Genomic DNA, 15,707 nt, shown 5'->3' on the forward strand with positions numbered 1-15,707 from the left:
CTTGGATGCGCTCGTCTGTTGCTTGTCCTGACCTTTATCCTGATTCCTGGATCTCCTCCTCATCTCTCCTCCATATCCTCTTACACAGCTTTTCTCCACACCTGCAGTGATCCTGGGGGGTGGAAACTTGGCACCAGCACTCAGCAAAATCCATCCCCACCATTAGGAGCTCTGGAGAGAATTGTCTGCTATTTACACTCCGTTCCTCCGCACGTCACCTGATCACATGAGAGCTTACTTTCACACATTCCTGACAGATTTCTGTATGGTAAAGGTCAAAGTTCACTCTTCAGTTTAGGAGAGGAAGGACACACCCAGGAACAATGATTTGGTTTTCACAGGAGCCTCATATAGAGGACCCCTCAAATCTCCCCATCCAAATGTCCCTCCATCCAGAGTCTATATGTCCTATGACATCACACTGACCTCACAGCTCCTCCTCCCAATGTCCCTCCATCCAGAGTCTATATGTCCTATGACATCACACTGACCTCACAGCTCCTCCTCCCAATGTCCCTCCATCCAGAGTCTATATGGTCTATGACATCACACTGACCTCACAGCTCCTCCTCCCAATGTCCCTCAATCCAGTTTTTTTTTTTTCTCTGACGCTCTTATTCCCCATACACATGATCAGAAATTCTGTCAGAAAAAAACTTGGATGTTTTTTCTGATGGAATTTGACCTACAGGTGAGCCTAGATTAAGGCTTACCTGTAGGTCCAAGAAATATCTCCTAAACCTACAATGCCGTTGTTAATGGCGATATGCTGTTAGTGGCGGCTCCCGTGCGCATGCTTGGGAGTGACGTCATCGCTGCTCCGGCGCTGTGAGTGGCTGGAGCAGCGATACCCGGAAGAAGGACACTTCGTGCTACAGGGAACATCGGTGACATGGCTGGCTCCTGTGTCAGGTAAGTTACACATAATGGGCTTCTATGTGATGCCATGTGAGGTGATGCGATGCATAGTAGCCCATTATGCTTTACCTTTGCAGGGAGACAAAGAAGAAGTAATACCCATCAGGGTTTATTTCCTCTTTAAGCTTGCCTTGCATACACACGGTCACACAAAAGTTCTCTGAACTTTTGACCATCGAGAACGCGGTGACGTACAACACTACGACGAGCCAAGAAAGTCCAATGTTTCTGATCATGCATCAAATTGTTTCCGAGCATGCGTGATTTTTTGCGCATCCGAATTGCATACAGACGAATGCATTTTCAGATAGGAACTTTTTCCGACTGAAAAAATAGAGACCCTGCTCTCAATCTTTTGCTGGCTGGAATTCTGCCAGCAAAAGTCTGATGGAGCGTACACACGGTCGGAATTTCTGACCAAAAGCTCACATCCGACTTTTGCTGGCAGAATTTCTGATTGTATGTACGGGGCATTAGGATGTGGGCGGACTCTTGGCATCCTCACTAGCAAAGTGGGACTGTTGGTCCTGCATTGTATATAATGATGTCAGAATGTCTGCCACAAGGATTTATCCTGCATAGTGTGGGGGTTCTGTGTGGGAAAATAATACCTCAGTCTGAAGTGGGGCTTTAATAAAATGGAGACCTGAATGGAGAGGTGAGGAGGATTCTGGGAATATCATTTGATTTTACTATTTGTGTTCAGATCTAGAGTTTTCCTCCTGTGAAGTCTGGAGATCATATGACCATCACATTGCCTCCACCTCCCTCCCTGATAGAATAGAGAAATACAAAGAAGATTCTAGAAGTCACCAGAGAGATGATGGAGGAGAGGTGAGGAGGATTCTGGGAATTGTGGGACATTATCCAGTAACAGACAAGGGATGTGTCTGGATGGTGACTGTATCATTGTGTGTGTCAGGTTCCTATAAGGTGTCAGGATGTCACTGTCTATTTCTCCATGGAGGAGTGGGAGTATTTAGAAGGACACAAGGATCTCTACAAGGACGTCATGATGGACAATCAGCCGCCCCTCACATCACCGGGTAAGAGGAGACTTTATTGTAAAGGAGAGAGCAGTACGGAGGCTCCACCTAGATCCCCCATCATCTGATAAACACATAGAAACAATGTATTCAGTCAGTGTGTGTGTTTCCTACAGATGGATCCAGTAATGGGAACCCACCAGAGAGATGTCCCCGTCCTCTGTATTCCCGGGATTCCACACAGGAAGATCACACCATCCCCCACCATCATCAGGTAGATGAGGAACAATCACTGATAGTATCATTAGGATCTGTACATTATCTGCATTGTTACCATTGATGTCATTTTTATTATATATTCAGAGTGGAAACCTGAGAGATCCTAAAGTTGATGCTCAAGAAGAGTTTAAAATGGCGGATGAGCAGTATAGGGCGATGAAGGAGTTTTTTGAAGGAAACGCGGATCTGTATAAGGATTTCATGATGGGGCCACATAATACCAGGAACCCACCAGAGAGATGTCCCCGTCCTCTGTATTCCCGGGATTCCACACAGGAAGATCACACCATCCCCCACCATCATCAGGTAGATGATTGACAATTATTGGTAGTTCTGATTTATACACAGCATGATTGTTACAATGAATGTTTTATTATATATTCAGAGTGAAAACCTTGGGGATGATAATATTGATGTTAAAGAAGAGTATAAAGAGGAGGATGAGGAGTATGGAGTTATGGAGGAGTTTTCAGAAGGACACAAGGATATGATGGAGCCACCAAATACCAGGAACCCACCAGAGAGATGTCCCCGTCCTCTGTATTCCCGGGATTCCACACAGGAAGGTCACACCATCCCTCAATATTGCAAGGTTGGTGGGATGGAGGTTATCAAACACACTGATAGAGACAATGGGACTGATTTACAAAGCATTTGCACCATGAGTTGCGGCGCACGACGACGCGCAACAGCCGTTTTCGTATTCACAAAGCATTTTCACCTGTAACACAGCACAATTCCCTATTTACTATGAGCATGCTGGGGAACGGGCGGCCGCGATCTGTGCGCCGCTATTGACCTGGCGCACGGCATCTTCAACTCAGAATTAAAAGAAGCTGGAAGTGCGAATATTATGGGGGTGATGTGAGGAAGTATAGATATGACTGTCCAAGTAACAAATATGCCCAAAATAGAATGGAAAAGTAACTTCCTCTGAGCAAGCTTGCTGCACCTGCAAACACACTTGGAACTGCGCTAGGTCAATTTATACACTGCGCATGCGCAAGCGGCATTTGCACCCGTTCAAGTGCTCTGGTTCACTGCGCCGGCAAAATCTTAGTAAATGTCAAGCCATGTAGGTTCATTTACATAAGTTGAACAGGCACACCTCTCAACTTGACTTTTTTTTTATTTTTTTTGCGCTAGTTCACTTCTACAGGTTTTTTTAAGGCTATTTGCACACAACTCATGTTAGGATTAAGAGAAAAAAAAATGCGTGGGGGTCCCCTGAAATTCCATACCAGGCCCTTCAGGTCTGGTATGGATATTAAGGGGAACCCCATGCCCCAAAAAAATGGCGTGGGGGTCCCCCTCAAAATCCATACCAGATCCTTATCCGAGCACACAACCTGGCAGGCCGCAGGAAAAGGGGAGGGGCGAGAGAGCACCCCCCTCCTGAACCATACCAGGCCACATGCACTCAACATTGGGAGGATGCTTTGGGGTCCCCCCCAAATCACCATGTCCCCATGTTGATGAGGACAAGGGCCTGATCCCCACAACCCTGGCCGGTGGTTGTGGGGGTCTGTGGGCGGGGGGCTTATCGGAATCTGGAAGCCCCCTTTAACAAGGGGACCAACAGATCCCGGCTTCCCCCCTGTGTGAAATGGTAAGGGGGTACAAAAGTACCCCTACCATTTCACCAAAAAAGTGACAAAAGTGTAAAAAATTACAAGAGACAGTTTTTGACAATTCCTTTATTAAAGTCTTCTTTCATCTTCTTTCTTCTGGTCTTCCTCCTTCATTTCTTCATCCTTCGGTTTCTTCCTCCGATCCTCTTCTTCTTGCTCTGGTGTTCTCGTCTGGCATCTTTCCCCACAGCGTCTCTCTTTGTTCTCGGGCTGCTCCGCCCAATGGGAGGTTCCCGCTGTGTGACGCTTCTCTTCTTCTGACAGGTCTTATATAACGGAGGGCGGTGCCACCCGGTGACTCCACCTCCCTCTACCCTTACCATTTCACACGGGGGGTCTTCTTGTTAAAGGGGGCTTCCAGTTTCCGATAAGCAAGGGTTGTGGGGATGAGGTCCTTGTTCTCAACAACATGGGGACAAGGTGCTGTGGGGAGGGCCCCAAAGTATCCTCCCAATGTTGAGGGCATGTGGCCTGGTACGGTCACCCCCCCCCCCCCTTTTCCTGCGGCCTGCCAGGTTACGTGCTCGGATAAAGGGTCTGGTATGGATTTTGAGGGGGACCCCCACACCCTTTTTTTTGTGTGTGTGGGGTTCCCCTTAATATCCATGCCAGACCTGAAGTGCCTGGTATGCTCTTGGAGGGCTGTTTTTTTTTTTTTTTATTAAAGTCGCCTGGCCTGGGGGCGACTTAAAGTTGTGTTGTTGCCCCAAGTCGTGCTGTGATCCACACTCAAGTCGTGTCCAAGTTGCCTCCCAAAGTCGCTCTGGAAGTCGTGTTGCCACTGTGTGAATGGACTGTTAATGATACGGCGCGCGCTATTATGAATTGCGCCGGCATATTATGTGTTGCGCTTATTTGTGCGCCGCTTCATATGCTCAGTTGATCGTTTATCTGGCGCACAAATGGCGGTATGAACCGGCGCAGCGCATTCATCTTAGTAAATCAGCCCCAATGTGTGGATTTTCTATGTGATGTCACAATAATAAATCTTCTATCTTACAGATGATATTCTCTCTCATTTTCTTGCTTTAGAGTGGAGATCCAATGGATATAGAATTTGAGGTGAAATCAGAAGAAGAAGAAGAGAGGTATGTGAGGGATGATCAGCAGTCTATGGAGGAGGATGGAATAACGGGGACATTTATAGAGGAGGACACTCCTACAGAGATCAGCACAGGTGGGTCATTAACACTAAATACATTCCTCCACCCATACTGCTCACTGATTGGTCCAGAGTAGGGCGGGGGCTGGGTGATATCAGCCTGTAATCCCCTGGTCACTTTCCTGAGCTGTGTTCCCCGTCCTGTATTCCTGGATTTCTCTCCGATAATCTTCCTTCTCTGTGCTGCCGACACAATTTATGTATCTAGACTGGATTTATGGAGATTCTGGGGATCAGCTGGGAGCAAAATGTTCATTTTCCCCATAGATGTTACTAGATCTAGGCACCTGGGGTATGTGATTTGGGTCTTCTGCCCCATACCCGGGTATGACAAGATCTCTGACAGAACAATCCCCCCAGGATTACTTGTTGTGTTGTCTGCTGGCTGTGCCGGGTGGAGGGATATGTCTGTATAGTCTCAGACCCAAGTCACTGAGTGCAGTCTCAGGAGATGGGAGGCAGCGGTGTGGGACCTCTGCAACTTGTCTCATGTAATCATTTCATCTTCCACTGATTACTGAATACCAATATTATGAGTCCTGACCCTTACACTGTATACTTTATATTCTACATTACATACTCCTGACCCTTACACTGTATACTTTATATTCTACATTACATACTCCTGACCCCTGCACTATATACTTTATATTCTACATTACATACTCCTGACCCTTACACTGTATACTTTATATTGTGCATTACATACTCCTGACCCCTGCACTGTATACTCTATGTTGTACATTACATCATTCCTATACTATATAGTCCTATCTGTTGTATCTTATACAATATGTTGTACATTACATAGTCCTGACTTCTCCTCTCTCCCCTCCCCCCACTGCTATATATACACATAATATGTATTCTCTTTTGTTACACCCATTTCCTACCAGCTGGACATTTTAGATCTGATGATGTGATTGGTTCCTGCTGTGCTCCAATCAGCTGATGTCTAGTAATAATCTTTGTATTTCTATTTTAGTAGATGGACGGGAGATGAGGAAAACCTCAGAGGATTGTCTCACTTTGTCTCCAGACTGTAAAGTAGAAGATGAGGACATCACACAGTATAGTCCAGGAGAAAACCCGACTACCTCAAATGTCCATCCGGCACCACACAGTGTAGATGGACCATCGTATTCCTCTTATCCTGAGGAACCTCAGACTGTGAGGGACGGGGCCGTCCTTCCAACAGAGAAGAGCTTTTCCTGTACTGAGTGCGGGAAGTGTTTCCGTTTTAAATGTCGTCTTAATGTGCATATAAGATCTCACACAGGGGAGAAGCCGTATTCCTGTCCTGAGTGCGGGAAATGTTTTTCAGTGAAGTCCAGTCTTTACACACATCAGAGATCACACATGGGGGAGAAGCCGTATTCCTGTCCTGAGTGTGGGAAATATTTTTCAGAGAAGTTCGATCTTTCCAAACATCAGAGATCTCACACCGGGGAGAAGCCCTATTCCTGTCTTGAGTGTGGGAAATGTTTTTCAGAGAAGTCCAGTCTTTCCACACATCAGAGATCTCACACGGGGGAGAAGCCGTATTCCTGTCCTGAGTGTGGGAAATGTTTTTCACAGAAGTCCAGTCTTTCTGCACATCAGAGATCTCACACGGGGGAGAAGCTGTTTTCCTGTCCTGAGTGCGGGAAATGTTTTTCAGTGAAGTCCAATCTTTCCAGACATCAGAGATCTCACACGGGGGAGAAGCCCTTTTCCTGTCCTGAGTGCGGGAAATGTTTTTCAGTGAAGTCCAATCTTTCCAAACATAAGAGATCTCACACGGGGGAGAAGCCGTATTCCTGTCCTGAGTGTGGGAAATGTTTTTCAGAGAAGTCCAGTCTTTCCACACATCAGAGATCTCACACGGGGGAGAAGCCCTTTTCCTGTCCTGAGTGCGGGAAATGTTTTTCAGTGAAGTCCAATCTTTCCAAACATAAGAGATCTCACACGGGGGAGAAGCCATATTCCTGTCCTGAGTGAGGGAATTGCTCCTCACAGAAGTCCCATCTTTCCACACATCAGAGATCCCACACAACCCTCGAGGTGTATTAGTGCTTTGAGTGTGGGAAATGTCTTCTATATGAATGTTGCTGGACATCACAGCTCTCATGTGGGGAAGAAGCACACCCTGCTATACACCTCAGATATACTCCATGGCTGATCTTCATCATGGAAGAAACAGTTGATAAGGAGATCAGAGATCACCAAAGACATGGATGAAGTGTTGTAAAAATACAATGGATGAGCGGCTCATACAGGTCTGGTAATGTACTTTTATATCATGGCTTTCTTCCGGGTCCGTACCCATGCACGTGCACACCCAGAGACCTCCACTGTCATTGGCTGTAGGACAAGTTTGTCAGCAGGTTCCAGCCAATGATTTTGCCCCGTACCCTGCTGATCACCTGCAGCCAATGACAAATCACTCCTGTGTTTTATTTTGTAAACACGGGGAGCTATCTTGTGATTTCTTCTCTTCCCGAGTCCTTTTCTGTTCAGGAAGAGAAGAGAACGCCACACTGTTAGTATAATCACCACACTTTACACCCACACACCTTAGATTGGCACATTTAACCTCATTGATTGCCCTCATTCACCCTTTGATCCCCCCCTGTCACCCAACCAGTGCCATTAGTACAGCGTCAGTGTACAGTATTTTTCACCAATCACTGTATTAGGGTCACTTGTTACATCAGATAGTGCCAGGGTCAGCTAGCATTAGATTGCCCGCACACTATCGCACTCACACTATAGGATCCTGATCACCAACATTACTAGTATAGTATCTGTATGAATCAATATCCTGATCACCAACATTACTAGTATAGTGTCTGTATGATCAATATCCTGATCACCGCTATTACTAGTATAGCGTCTGTATGGATCAATATCCTGATCACCGCCATTACTAGTATAGCGTCTGTATGGAGCAATATCCTGATCACTGCCATTACTAGTATAGCGTCTGTATGGATCAATATCCTGATCACTGCCATTACTAGTATAGTGTCTGTATGGATCAATATCCTGATCACCGCCATTACTAGTATAGTGTCTGTATGGATCAATATCCTGATCACCACCATTACTAGTATAGTGTCTGTATGGATCAATATCCTGATCACTGCCATTACTAGTATAGTGTCTGTATGGATCAATATCCTGATCACCACCATTACTAGTATAGTGTCTGTATGATCAATATCCTGATCATGAACAGAACTGTATTAGTGTCCCCCTTAGTATAGTGTCCCTAATAACACAGCATTAGCAGGATCAGCTCTTCTGCCCCCCAACAAGTGCAGTGTCAGTAGATCACCGGCACCTCTGATACATTGCACACATAACCGCAGTACTGGCAGAATCAGGCCTGATCTCTTCTAGCACTAGCAGGTAAGTTTTATTTGTGTAGCACCCTGGAGTTTAGGCGGGGTTGTGCCTCACAAATTTACTTGCCAGGAGTAGTTATCCTGGTTTATTGTTGATTGAGATCTATTGATTTCTCCCCAAGTTTGGCCTTGTTGCACTTTTCTCTTCTACCACTAGGTGGCCGGGTACTTGGTGGTGCTAGATATGAGAAGGGCAACCCATGGTCAGGTTATGAGTATATGGGGTATCTCAGCCAATGGGCAGGGGTTTTCTTGAATCCCTTAGCCTGCTGGGAGAACCTATATATTCGGGTGGAGTCGGGGTTCTGTGCCACCTGGGTAGGCCGGAGATTGGGCCTATCCTGGGCACATCTGGCTGCTTGGCTGTCGAGGTCCTATCCAGAAGAGAGCAGCGCAGGGTTGGGACCGCGCCTTGCAGTCCAACCAGAAGTGACAGTTCTGCCAGCTGGAGAACTTATCATGGTCGGAGGTAGAGGGGAAGCTTTCGCCACAAAGAGACCAACCACCTTATTACCAGGGACCTCAGTCTGTAACTGAAGCAAGTACCGGAGCAGTATTCTCAGAGAACGGGCACGGTGGAGAATCGAGAAGATTCAGGCAGTGATCAAGCCAGGGACCCAACCAGCAGAGGTGAGGCTTGTAGAACAGCCTTGTGTGTCAAGCCAGGGACCCAACCAGTGGAGGTGAGGCTTGTAGAACAGCCTTGTGTATCAAGCCAGGGACCCAACCAGCGGAGGTGAGGCTTGTAGAACAACCTTGTGTGTCAAACCAGGGACCCAACCAGCGGAGGTGAGGCTTGTAGAACAGCCTTGTGTGCCAAGCCAGGGACCCAACCAGCCCCAGGAGGAAGTCAACATAGCACAGGGATGGTGGGAGCCCCTCATAATAAGCAGGCCCAGGAGAAAGTCAGCATAGCACAGGGATGGTGGGAGCCCCTCATAATAAGAAGCCCCAGGAGGAAGTCAGCACAGGGATGGTGGGAGCCCCTCATAATATGCACAGCAGAGGTACAGCCCCAGGAGGAAGTCAGCACAGGGATGGTGGGAGCCCCTCATAATATGCACAGCAAAGGTACAGCCCCAGAAGGAAGTCAGCACAGGGATGGTGGGAGCCCCTCATAATAAGCAGGCCCAGGAGGAAGTCAGCATAGCACAGGGATGGTGGGAGCCCCTCATAATGAGCATAGCACAGGGATGGTGGGAGCCCCTCATAATAAGCTGCCCCAGGAGGAAGTCAGCATAGGGATGGTGGGAGCCCTCATAATAAGCAGCCCCCTGCAGGAAGTCAGCACAGGGATGGTGGGAGCCCCTCATAATAAGCAGGCCCAGGAGGAAGTCAGCATGGCACAGGGATGGTGGGAGCCCCTCATAATGAGCATAGCACAGGGATGGTGGGAGCCCCTCATAATAAGCAGGCCCAGGAGGAAGTCAGCATAGCACAGGGATGGTGGGAGCCCCTCATAATGAGCATAGCACAGGGATGGTGGGAGCCCCTCATAATAAGCAGCCCCAGGAGGAAGTCTGCACAGCACAGGGATGGTGGGAGCCCCTCATAATAAGCAGCCCCAGGAGGAAGTCAGCACAGGGATGGTGGGAGCCCCTCATAATAAGCAGGCCCAGGAGGAAACCAGCATAGCACAGGGATGGTGGGAGCCCCTCATAATGAGCATAGCACAGGGATGGTGGGAGCCCCTCATAATAAGCAGCCCCAGGAGGAAGTCAGCACAGGGATGGTGGGAGCCCCTCACTGACATCAGCAGCGTGACATAAAGCACTGACACCAGCACCGTGATAGAGAGCACTGACACCAGCACCGAGATAGAGAGCACTGAGACCACACCAGCACCGAGATAGTGAGAGAGCACTGACACCAGCACCGTGATAGAGAGCACTGACACCACACCGTGATAGAGAGCACTGACACCACACCAGAACCGAGATAGAGAGAGAGCACTGACACCAGCACCGTGATAGAGAGCACTGATACCAGCAACTCGCTGCAGGACCCAAAAATATGATACCGCTCAACCTCTTCAAGCAGGAGGGTACTGGCATATAGTACGGTGTGCTTTTTTTGTACAAGGAAGTGAGCCAAATGAAGAAAGAAAGTCTGTGTGCTCGATTAAATAAATCGTTTATAGAGATATACATGGTCTACTGGTCACATGTGTTGAATTCCTCTGAGATCCATCCCTCATTCATTTTTATACATTTGAGGTAGTTAACACTGTCGTGAGTTAGGCGAGTATGCTTATCGGTCACCACCCCCCGTGCTGCGCTGAACGTCCTTTCGGACAGGACACTGGATGAGGGGCAAGCCAACAGTTCCATTGCAAATTGGGCAAGTTCTGGCCAGAGGTCAAGCCTGCCCACCCAGTAGTCCAGGGGTTCATCACTCCTTAGAGCGTCCACATCGGCCGTTAACCCGATGTAGTCGGACACCTGTCGGTCTAGGCCAGTGTTTCTCAAATCCAGTCCTCAGGCCCCCCCAACAGGTCATGTTTTCAGGATTTCCCTCAGATGAAACGGCTGTGGTAATTGCTAAGGCAGTGAAACTGATCAAATCACCTGTGAAAAATAATGGAAAACATGACCTGTTGGGGGGGCCTGAGGACTGGATTTGAGAAACACTGGTCTAGGCGTTCCCTGATGCTGGATCCGGATGACACCTGTCGATGGGTCGGCTGAAAGAATGACCTCATATCCGAAGTAACCAACACATCTTCAAACCGCCCTCTTCTTGCAGGCGCTGTTGGATTGGTTCCCGCAACTCCTTCTCTGGCAGTGGGAATTGCTCCTCTGCCAGCGCACGCAAAAGCAGAATGCAGCATTTCTCGAAGCAAGCCCTGGAAGTGCTCCATGCTGCCAGCCCTCTGTGACGGCGGTAACATTTCCGCCATTTTGTGTTTGTACCGGGGGTCTAAGTACGTTGCCACCCAGTACTGGTCCTTGACCCTTATGCTTTTTATACAGGGGTCTCTGTTAAAACACTGGAGCATGAAGGCCCCCATTTGCACTAAATTGGAAGCGGTGTGGTGGCCTGGCTCCTGCTCATCATCCAGGATAATGTCGTCCTCCTCGTTCTCCTCTCCCCATCCACGCAGAACAACAGGGATCCCAGAAAGGTTTAAAGCATGCTCTTCTTGCTCCTCCTCATCCGTCCCGGCACCATCCTCCTCTGACTCCTCTTCAGACTCCTGTTGTTCACTTGTCTCAGATAGAGTAGCCCCCCTGGGAATTCATCCAGCATTGCGACTTCCTCATCTTCCTGCTCCTCCACTGGCACAGTGAAAAAAAAAACAAGCTCCCCAGAACCTGTTCTGCCACAGAGTTCATACAGGTAGACGTTAACTGCACGTTTCTGCTAGAGCAGCCTATCAAGCCTATAGAAGGTTGAGTTCCATCGTGTTGGGCAATCGCAAATAAGACGTCCGACCGGCAGATTGTGTCGCCGCTGAATGTCAGCAAGGCGAGCCATGGCCGTGTAAGATCTTCTGAAATGGGCCGAGATTTTCCTTGCCTGCCGCAAGATGTCCTGGACCCCAGGGTATTTGACAATGAATCGCTGCACGACCAAGTTTAAGACGTGTGCCATGCATGGCACGTGCGTCATTTTGCCCTGTTTCAATGCACTAAGCAGATTGGCACCGTTGTCACACACCACTTTACCAACTGTCAAATTAAGGCAGTGTTAGCCACTGATCTGCCTGTGAACGCAAAGCTGAAAGGAGTGCCGGGCCAGTGTGGCTCTTGGCTTCCAGGCACAACAGACGCAGCACGGCATGGCAACGTCTCACCTGGCATGTCAAATAGGTTCTGGGGAGCTTGGGTGGCGCAGCGGAAGAGACGCTAGCAGCGGAAAAGGAGGAGTCAGCCGAGGAGGCGAGGGAGGAGGATAGAGTAGGAGGAGGAGAAGAAGAGCCAGGCCTGCTTGCAATCCATGGCGGTAAAACCAAATTTACATGGGTGCCACGGGTTACATGCTTGAAGGCCGTCAGAAGGTTCACCCAGTTAGCAGTAAAAGTGAAATACCTTCCCTGCCCGTGTTTGCTAGACCATGTGTCTGTGGTCAGATGTATCTTGGCACCATCACTGTGCCAGAGATACATTCACTTGCCGCTGAACATGGCCATATAGCTCTGGGATGCCCTTCTCTGAGAAATACTTCCTTCCTGGGACCTTCCATTGTGGTGTTCCAATGGCCACAAATTTTCGAAAAGGCCTCCGAGTCCACCAGTTTATAAGGCAGTAGTTGGTGGGCTATCAGTTCTGACAAGCCAGCCGTCAACCGTTGGGCAAGAGGGTTATCCAGCGTCATCATTTTTTTATGCTCGAACATTTGGCCCATGGAAGCCTGCCTGTTTGCAGAAAAACGTGAGCTTGGCGTGATGGAAGGTGGAGTGGAGGACAATTGTGAGTAGAAGGAGAAGTAGAAGGCGAGGCTGGACGGTGAGAGCCTGGAGTGTGGCTTTGTGTGTTCCGTTGCTCCCACTGGGCTCGGTGATGGCTGCTCATGTGCCTTCTTAAGGCAGTCGTCCCTAGGTGAGTGTTGGGCTTACCGCGACTAATGCGTTGACTGCAAAGATTGCAGATGGCAACACTATTGTCAGCAGCGGACACATTAAAAACAGCCCACACTGAGTGGCGGTTGTTGCTACCTCCTCTTCCTGATCCAATGCCAAGAGTGGCTGTGCATCAGAAATGTTTTGATATGGATCGGAAAATAATTCCTGTGACTCAAGCGGAAGGTATGTGGTGGTGGTGGTGTTGTTGGTGGTAGTGTCTTTGGGGGTGCACATAGCAGAGAGTGAAGAAGAGGGTGCAGATCGAGAGGATGAGGAGGGTGCAGCAGAGTAAGGCTGTGTGAGCCACTCAACCAACTCTGGTGCTTCCTTTGACGTAATCGCACGCACCTTCTGCAATTTCCCACTTTGGCTCAAGCCTGTTGCTCCTGCCCTACCCCTACCACCCCTGCGGAAGAGCCTGCCTCTTCCTCTGCCTGTCATTTTTTAAATGACCCTGTGACAAAACTCTCTAGAGAAGTGCAGTATGTATGTGGAAGAAGGTATATAACACCCCGCTTCAATCTGTTGTCTTTGGGGGACACTGGTCTATCACACCAGTTACAATACTTTTTTTTTGGATTGCGTTTGTCACTCTTTGTAGTTTCGCTGCAGAACCGCTCAGCAGTCACAATACTGCACAGTGGAAACGCACTATACTATGCTTTCTATATGTGCAAGTATTTTATACGTGTATTACACAACTATATACTGCACACAAAATAGTACACCTATACCAGTCCTTAAGGACCTTTGTGCAACTAGTAGGTTGTGATTAGCAGACTGTACCTCAGTCCCTATACTGATAAAGGACTGCTGCAGAATAGGACAGCAGTCAGTAGTAGTGCACCTCAACCCTATATATTGTGGACCTATACCAGTCCTTAAGGATTAGCAGACTGTACCTCACTTAACCCTATAGACTGTACTACGCTATACCTTACCAGTCCTTATAAGGACCTTTGTGGAACTAATAGGTTGTGATTAGCAGACTGTACCTCACTCAATCCTATATACTATACTACGCTATACCTTACCAGTCCTTAGAAGGACCTTTGTGGGACTAGTAGCTAGTGATTAGCAGACTGTATCTCAGTCCCTATACTGATAAAGGACTGCTGCAGAATAGGGCAGCAGTCAGCAGTAGTGCACCTCAACCCTATATATTGTGGACCTATACCAGTCCTTAAGGATTAGTAGACTGTACCTCACTCAACCCTATAGACTGTACTATGCTATACCTTATCAGTCCTTATAAGGACCTTTGTGGAACTAATAGGTTGTGATTAGCAGACTGTACCTCACTCAACCCTATATACTGTACTACGCTATATCTTACCAGTCCTTAGAAGGACCTTTGTGGAACTAGTAGGTTGTGATTAGCAGACTGTACCTCAGTCCCTATACTGATAAAGGACTGCTGCAGCATAAGGGCAGCAGTGAAGTATAATATTCTTTCTATATTTGGAAGAAAGAATATTATACGTGTACAACCCTATTACCATACCAGTCCTGAAAAGGACCTTTGTGGAGCTAATAGTAACAGCTAATGATTAAACTGACTGTCCCTCTCTGCTACACACAGCGTCCTAACTGTCCCTATCTGCACTGACAAAAGACAATCTGCTGCAACAATGACTTGAATAGCAGTGCCTCAAACCTATATCCTGAACTACACCTACACCATACCAGTCCTTAAAAGGACTTTTGTGGTCCTAATAGCTAGCGATTTGGGTCACTGCAGTCTCTCCCTGCTCCACACAGCAACCTCTCCCTATAGTGACAGTAGAAAGAATGTAAAATGGCCGCCGAATCGGGTCTATTTATAAATTAGGGGGAATGTCCAATTGTCCATGTGCTGTCATGTCTCAATTGGCTGTCCTATACCCCATGATGGATGTGTCATCATAGGTCAAAGTTCTTTTACACAGTAAGCACGTGGATCCACCGGGCGAACAGTGGCAATAGTCCGCCGATCAGGCGAATCGCGAACAGCTGAAATTCGCCACGAACCGACCGCCAGGCGAACAGGTCGGCCATCCCTATTGGTAAGGCCTCTGTCCTGCACCCGAACCCTCAGGCCCAAGGTCACGCCCCACCCCCCCAGACTATGCAGCGCCTTTAAAGGCCTCGACAACCTAGTGCTCCATCTCCAGTTCTTCCACCAGAAAAACTCCTCCCAGCAAGGCTGACGCTGGGTATATCAAGGAGGCCTGCCCCCTGCCAATCCTAGTTTGGGATTGGTCAGAGCTGCCTGAGACACCTCAGCCACTCCAATCCTCTTCCCCGCCTTTCTTCCAGAATCTTCTAGAAGCAAAAGGGAGGTGACAGAGAAGTGATGCTGCATGCGAGTCACCTGCTACTACACTAGGCCACTTCCAGCCCACACAGATCAAAACAAACAGGCCTAGCTTGCATCTAGACCTGACTAAATTTACCTGCACTCACAAAAATACTACTTCTAGCACCAAACTAAGGTAGAGGGTGCTACACTCACCCCCCACCAGAATCCAGCTTGTTCCTCAGCTGGCTCCTGGGCAAGGGCACCCCATAAGATAAATTGGAAAGGGGAAAGGAAAACAACTTGGATGGAGAACTGTACAGATAAATTACGTACAAAATAGACAGATATATTTCTGATAAATATTTACATCTGTACAGAATAGATAAGGCACTCCTAACTACAGGTCTCTACAGCTAACAGCATATACACATTTTGAGCCAGGAAAATACTCTGCCCATCGGAAACCTTGTCTCTATCTGAAAAATTTAGATTTACAG

At 48.0% G+C, this 15,707-nt stretch overlaps 3 protein-coding genes across 4 annotated transcripts in view; 2 read left to right on the plus strand and 1 right to left on the minus strand.

The window, feature by feature from the left end:
- The window catches only part of LOC143986910 (uncharacterized), a 165,590-nt gene extending 155,078 nt beyond the window's left edge, over positions 1–10,512 (plus strand). Inside the window, exon 6 of the mRNA XM_077485319.1 lies at positions 5,898–10,512. Coding sequence (XP_077341445.1) covers positions 5,898–6,956 — 1,059 coding nt within the window. The 3' untranslated portion in view covers positions 6,957–10,512. The remainder of the gene's footprint in view (positions 1–5,897) is intronic.
- The window catches only part of LOC143989797 (uncharacterized), a 765,658-nt gene that overhangs the window by 593,826 nt on the left and 156,125 nt on the right, over positions 1–15,707 (minus strand). The gene's annotated exons all lie outside the window — the stretch shown is intronic.
- LOC143989825 (uncharacterized) lies at positions 966–5,666 on the plus strand. The gene is made up of 5 exons (XM_077490102.1): positions 966–1,964; positions 2,081–2,178; positions 2,268–2,489; positions 2,569–2,775; positions 4,847–5,666. Exons 1-5 carry the CDS (start codon positions 1,880–1,882, stop codon positions 5,051–5,053), a joined length of 819 nt encoding a protein of 272 aa, XP_077346228.1. The 5' UTR covers positions 966–1,879; the 3' UTR covers positions 5,054–5,666.

The sequence above is a fragment of the Lithobates pipiens genome, unplaced genomic scaffold (genome assembly GCF_037356315.1).
Source record: "Lithobates pipiens isolate NorthernLeopardFrog02 unplaced genomic scaffold, aLitPip1_a1.2 Scaffold_18, whole genome shotgun sequence".
In the NCBI taxonomy this organism is placed as follows: Eukaryota; Metazoa; Chordata; class Amphibia; order Anura; family Ranidae; genus Lithobates; species Lithobates pipiens.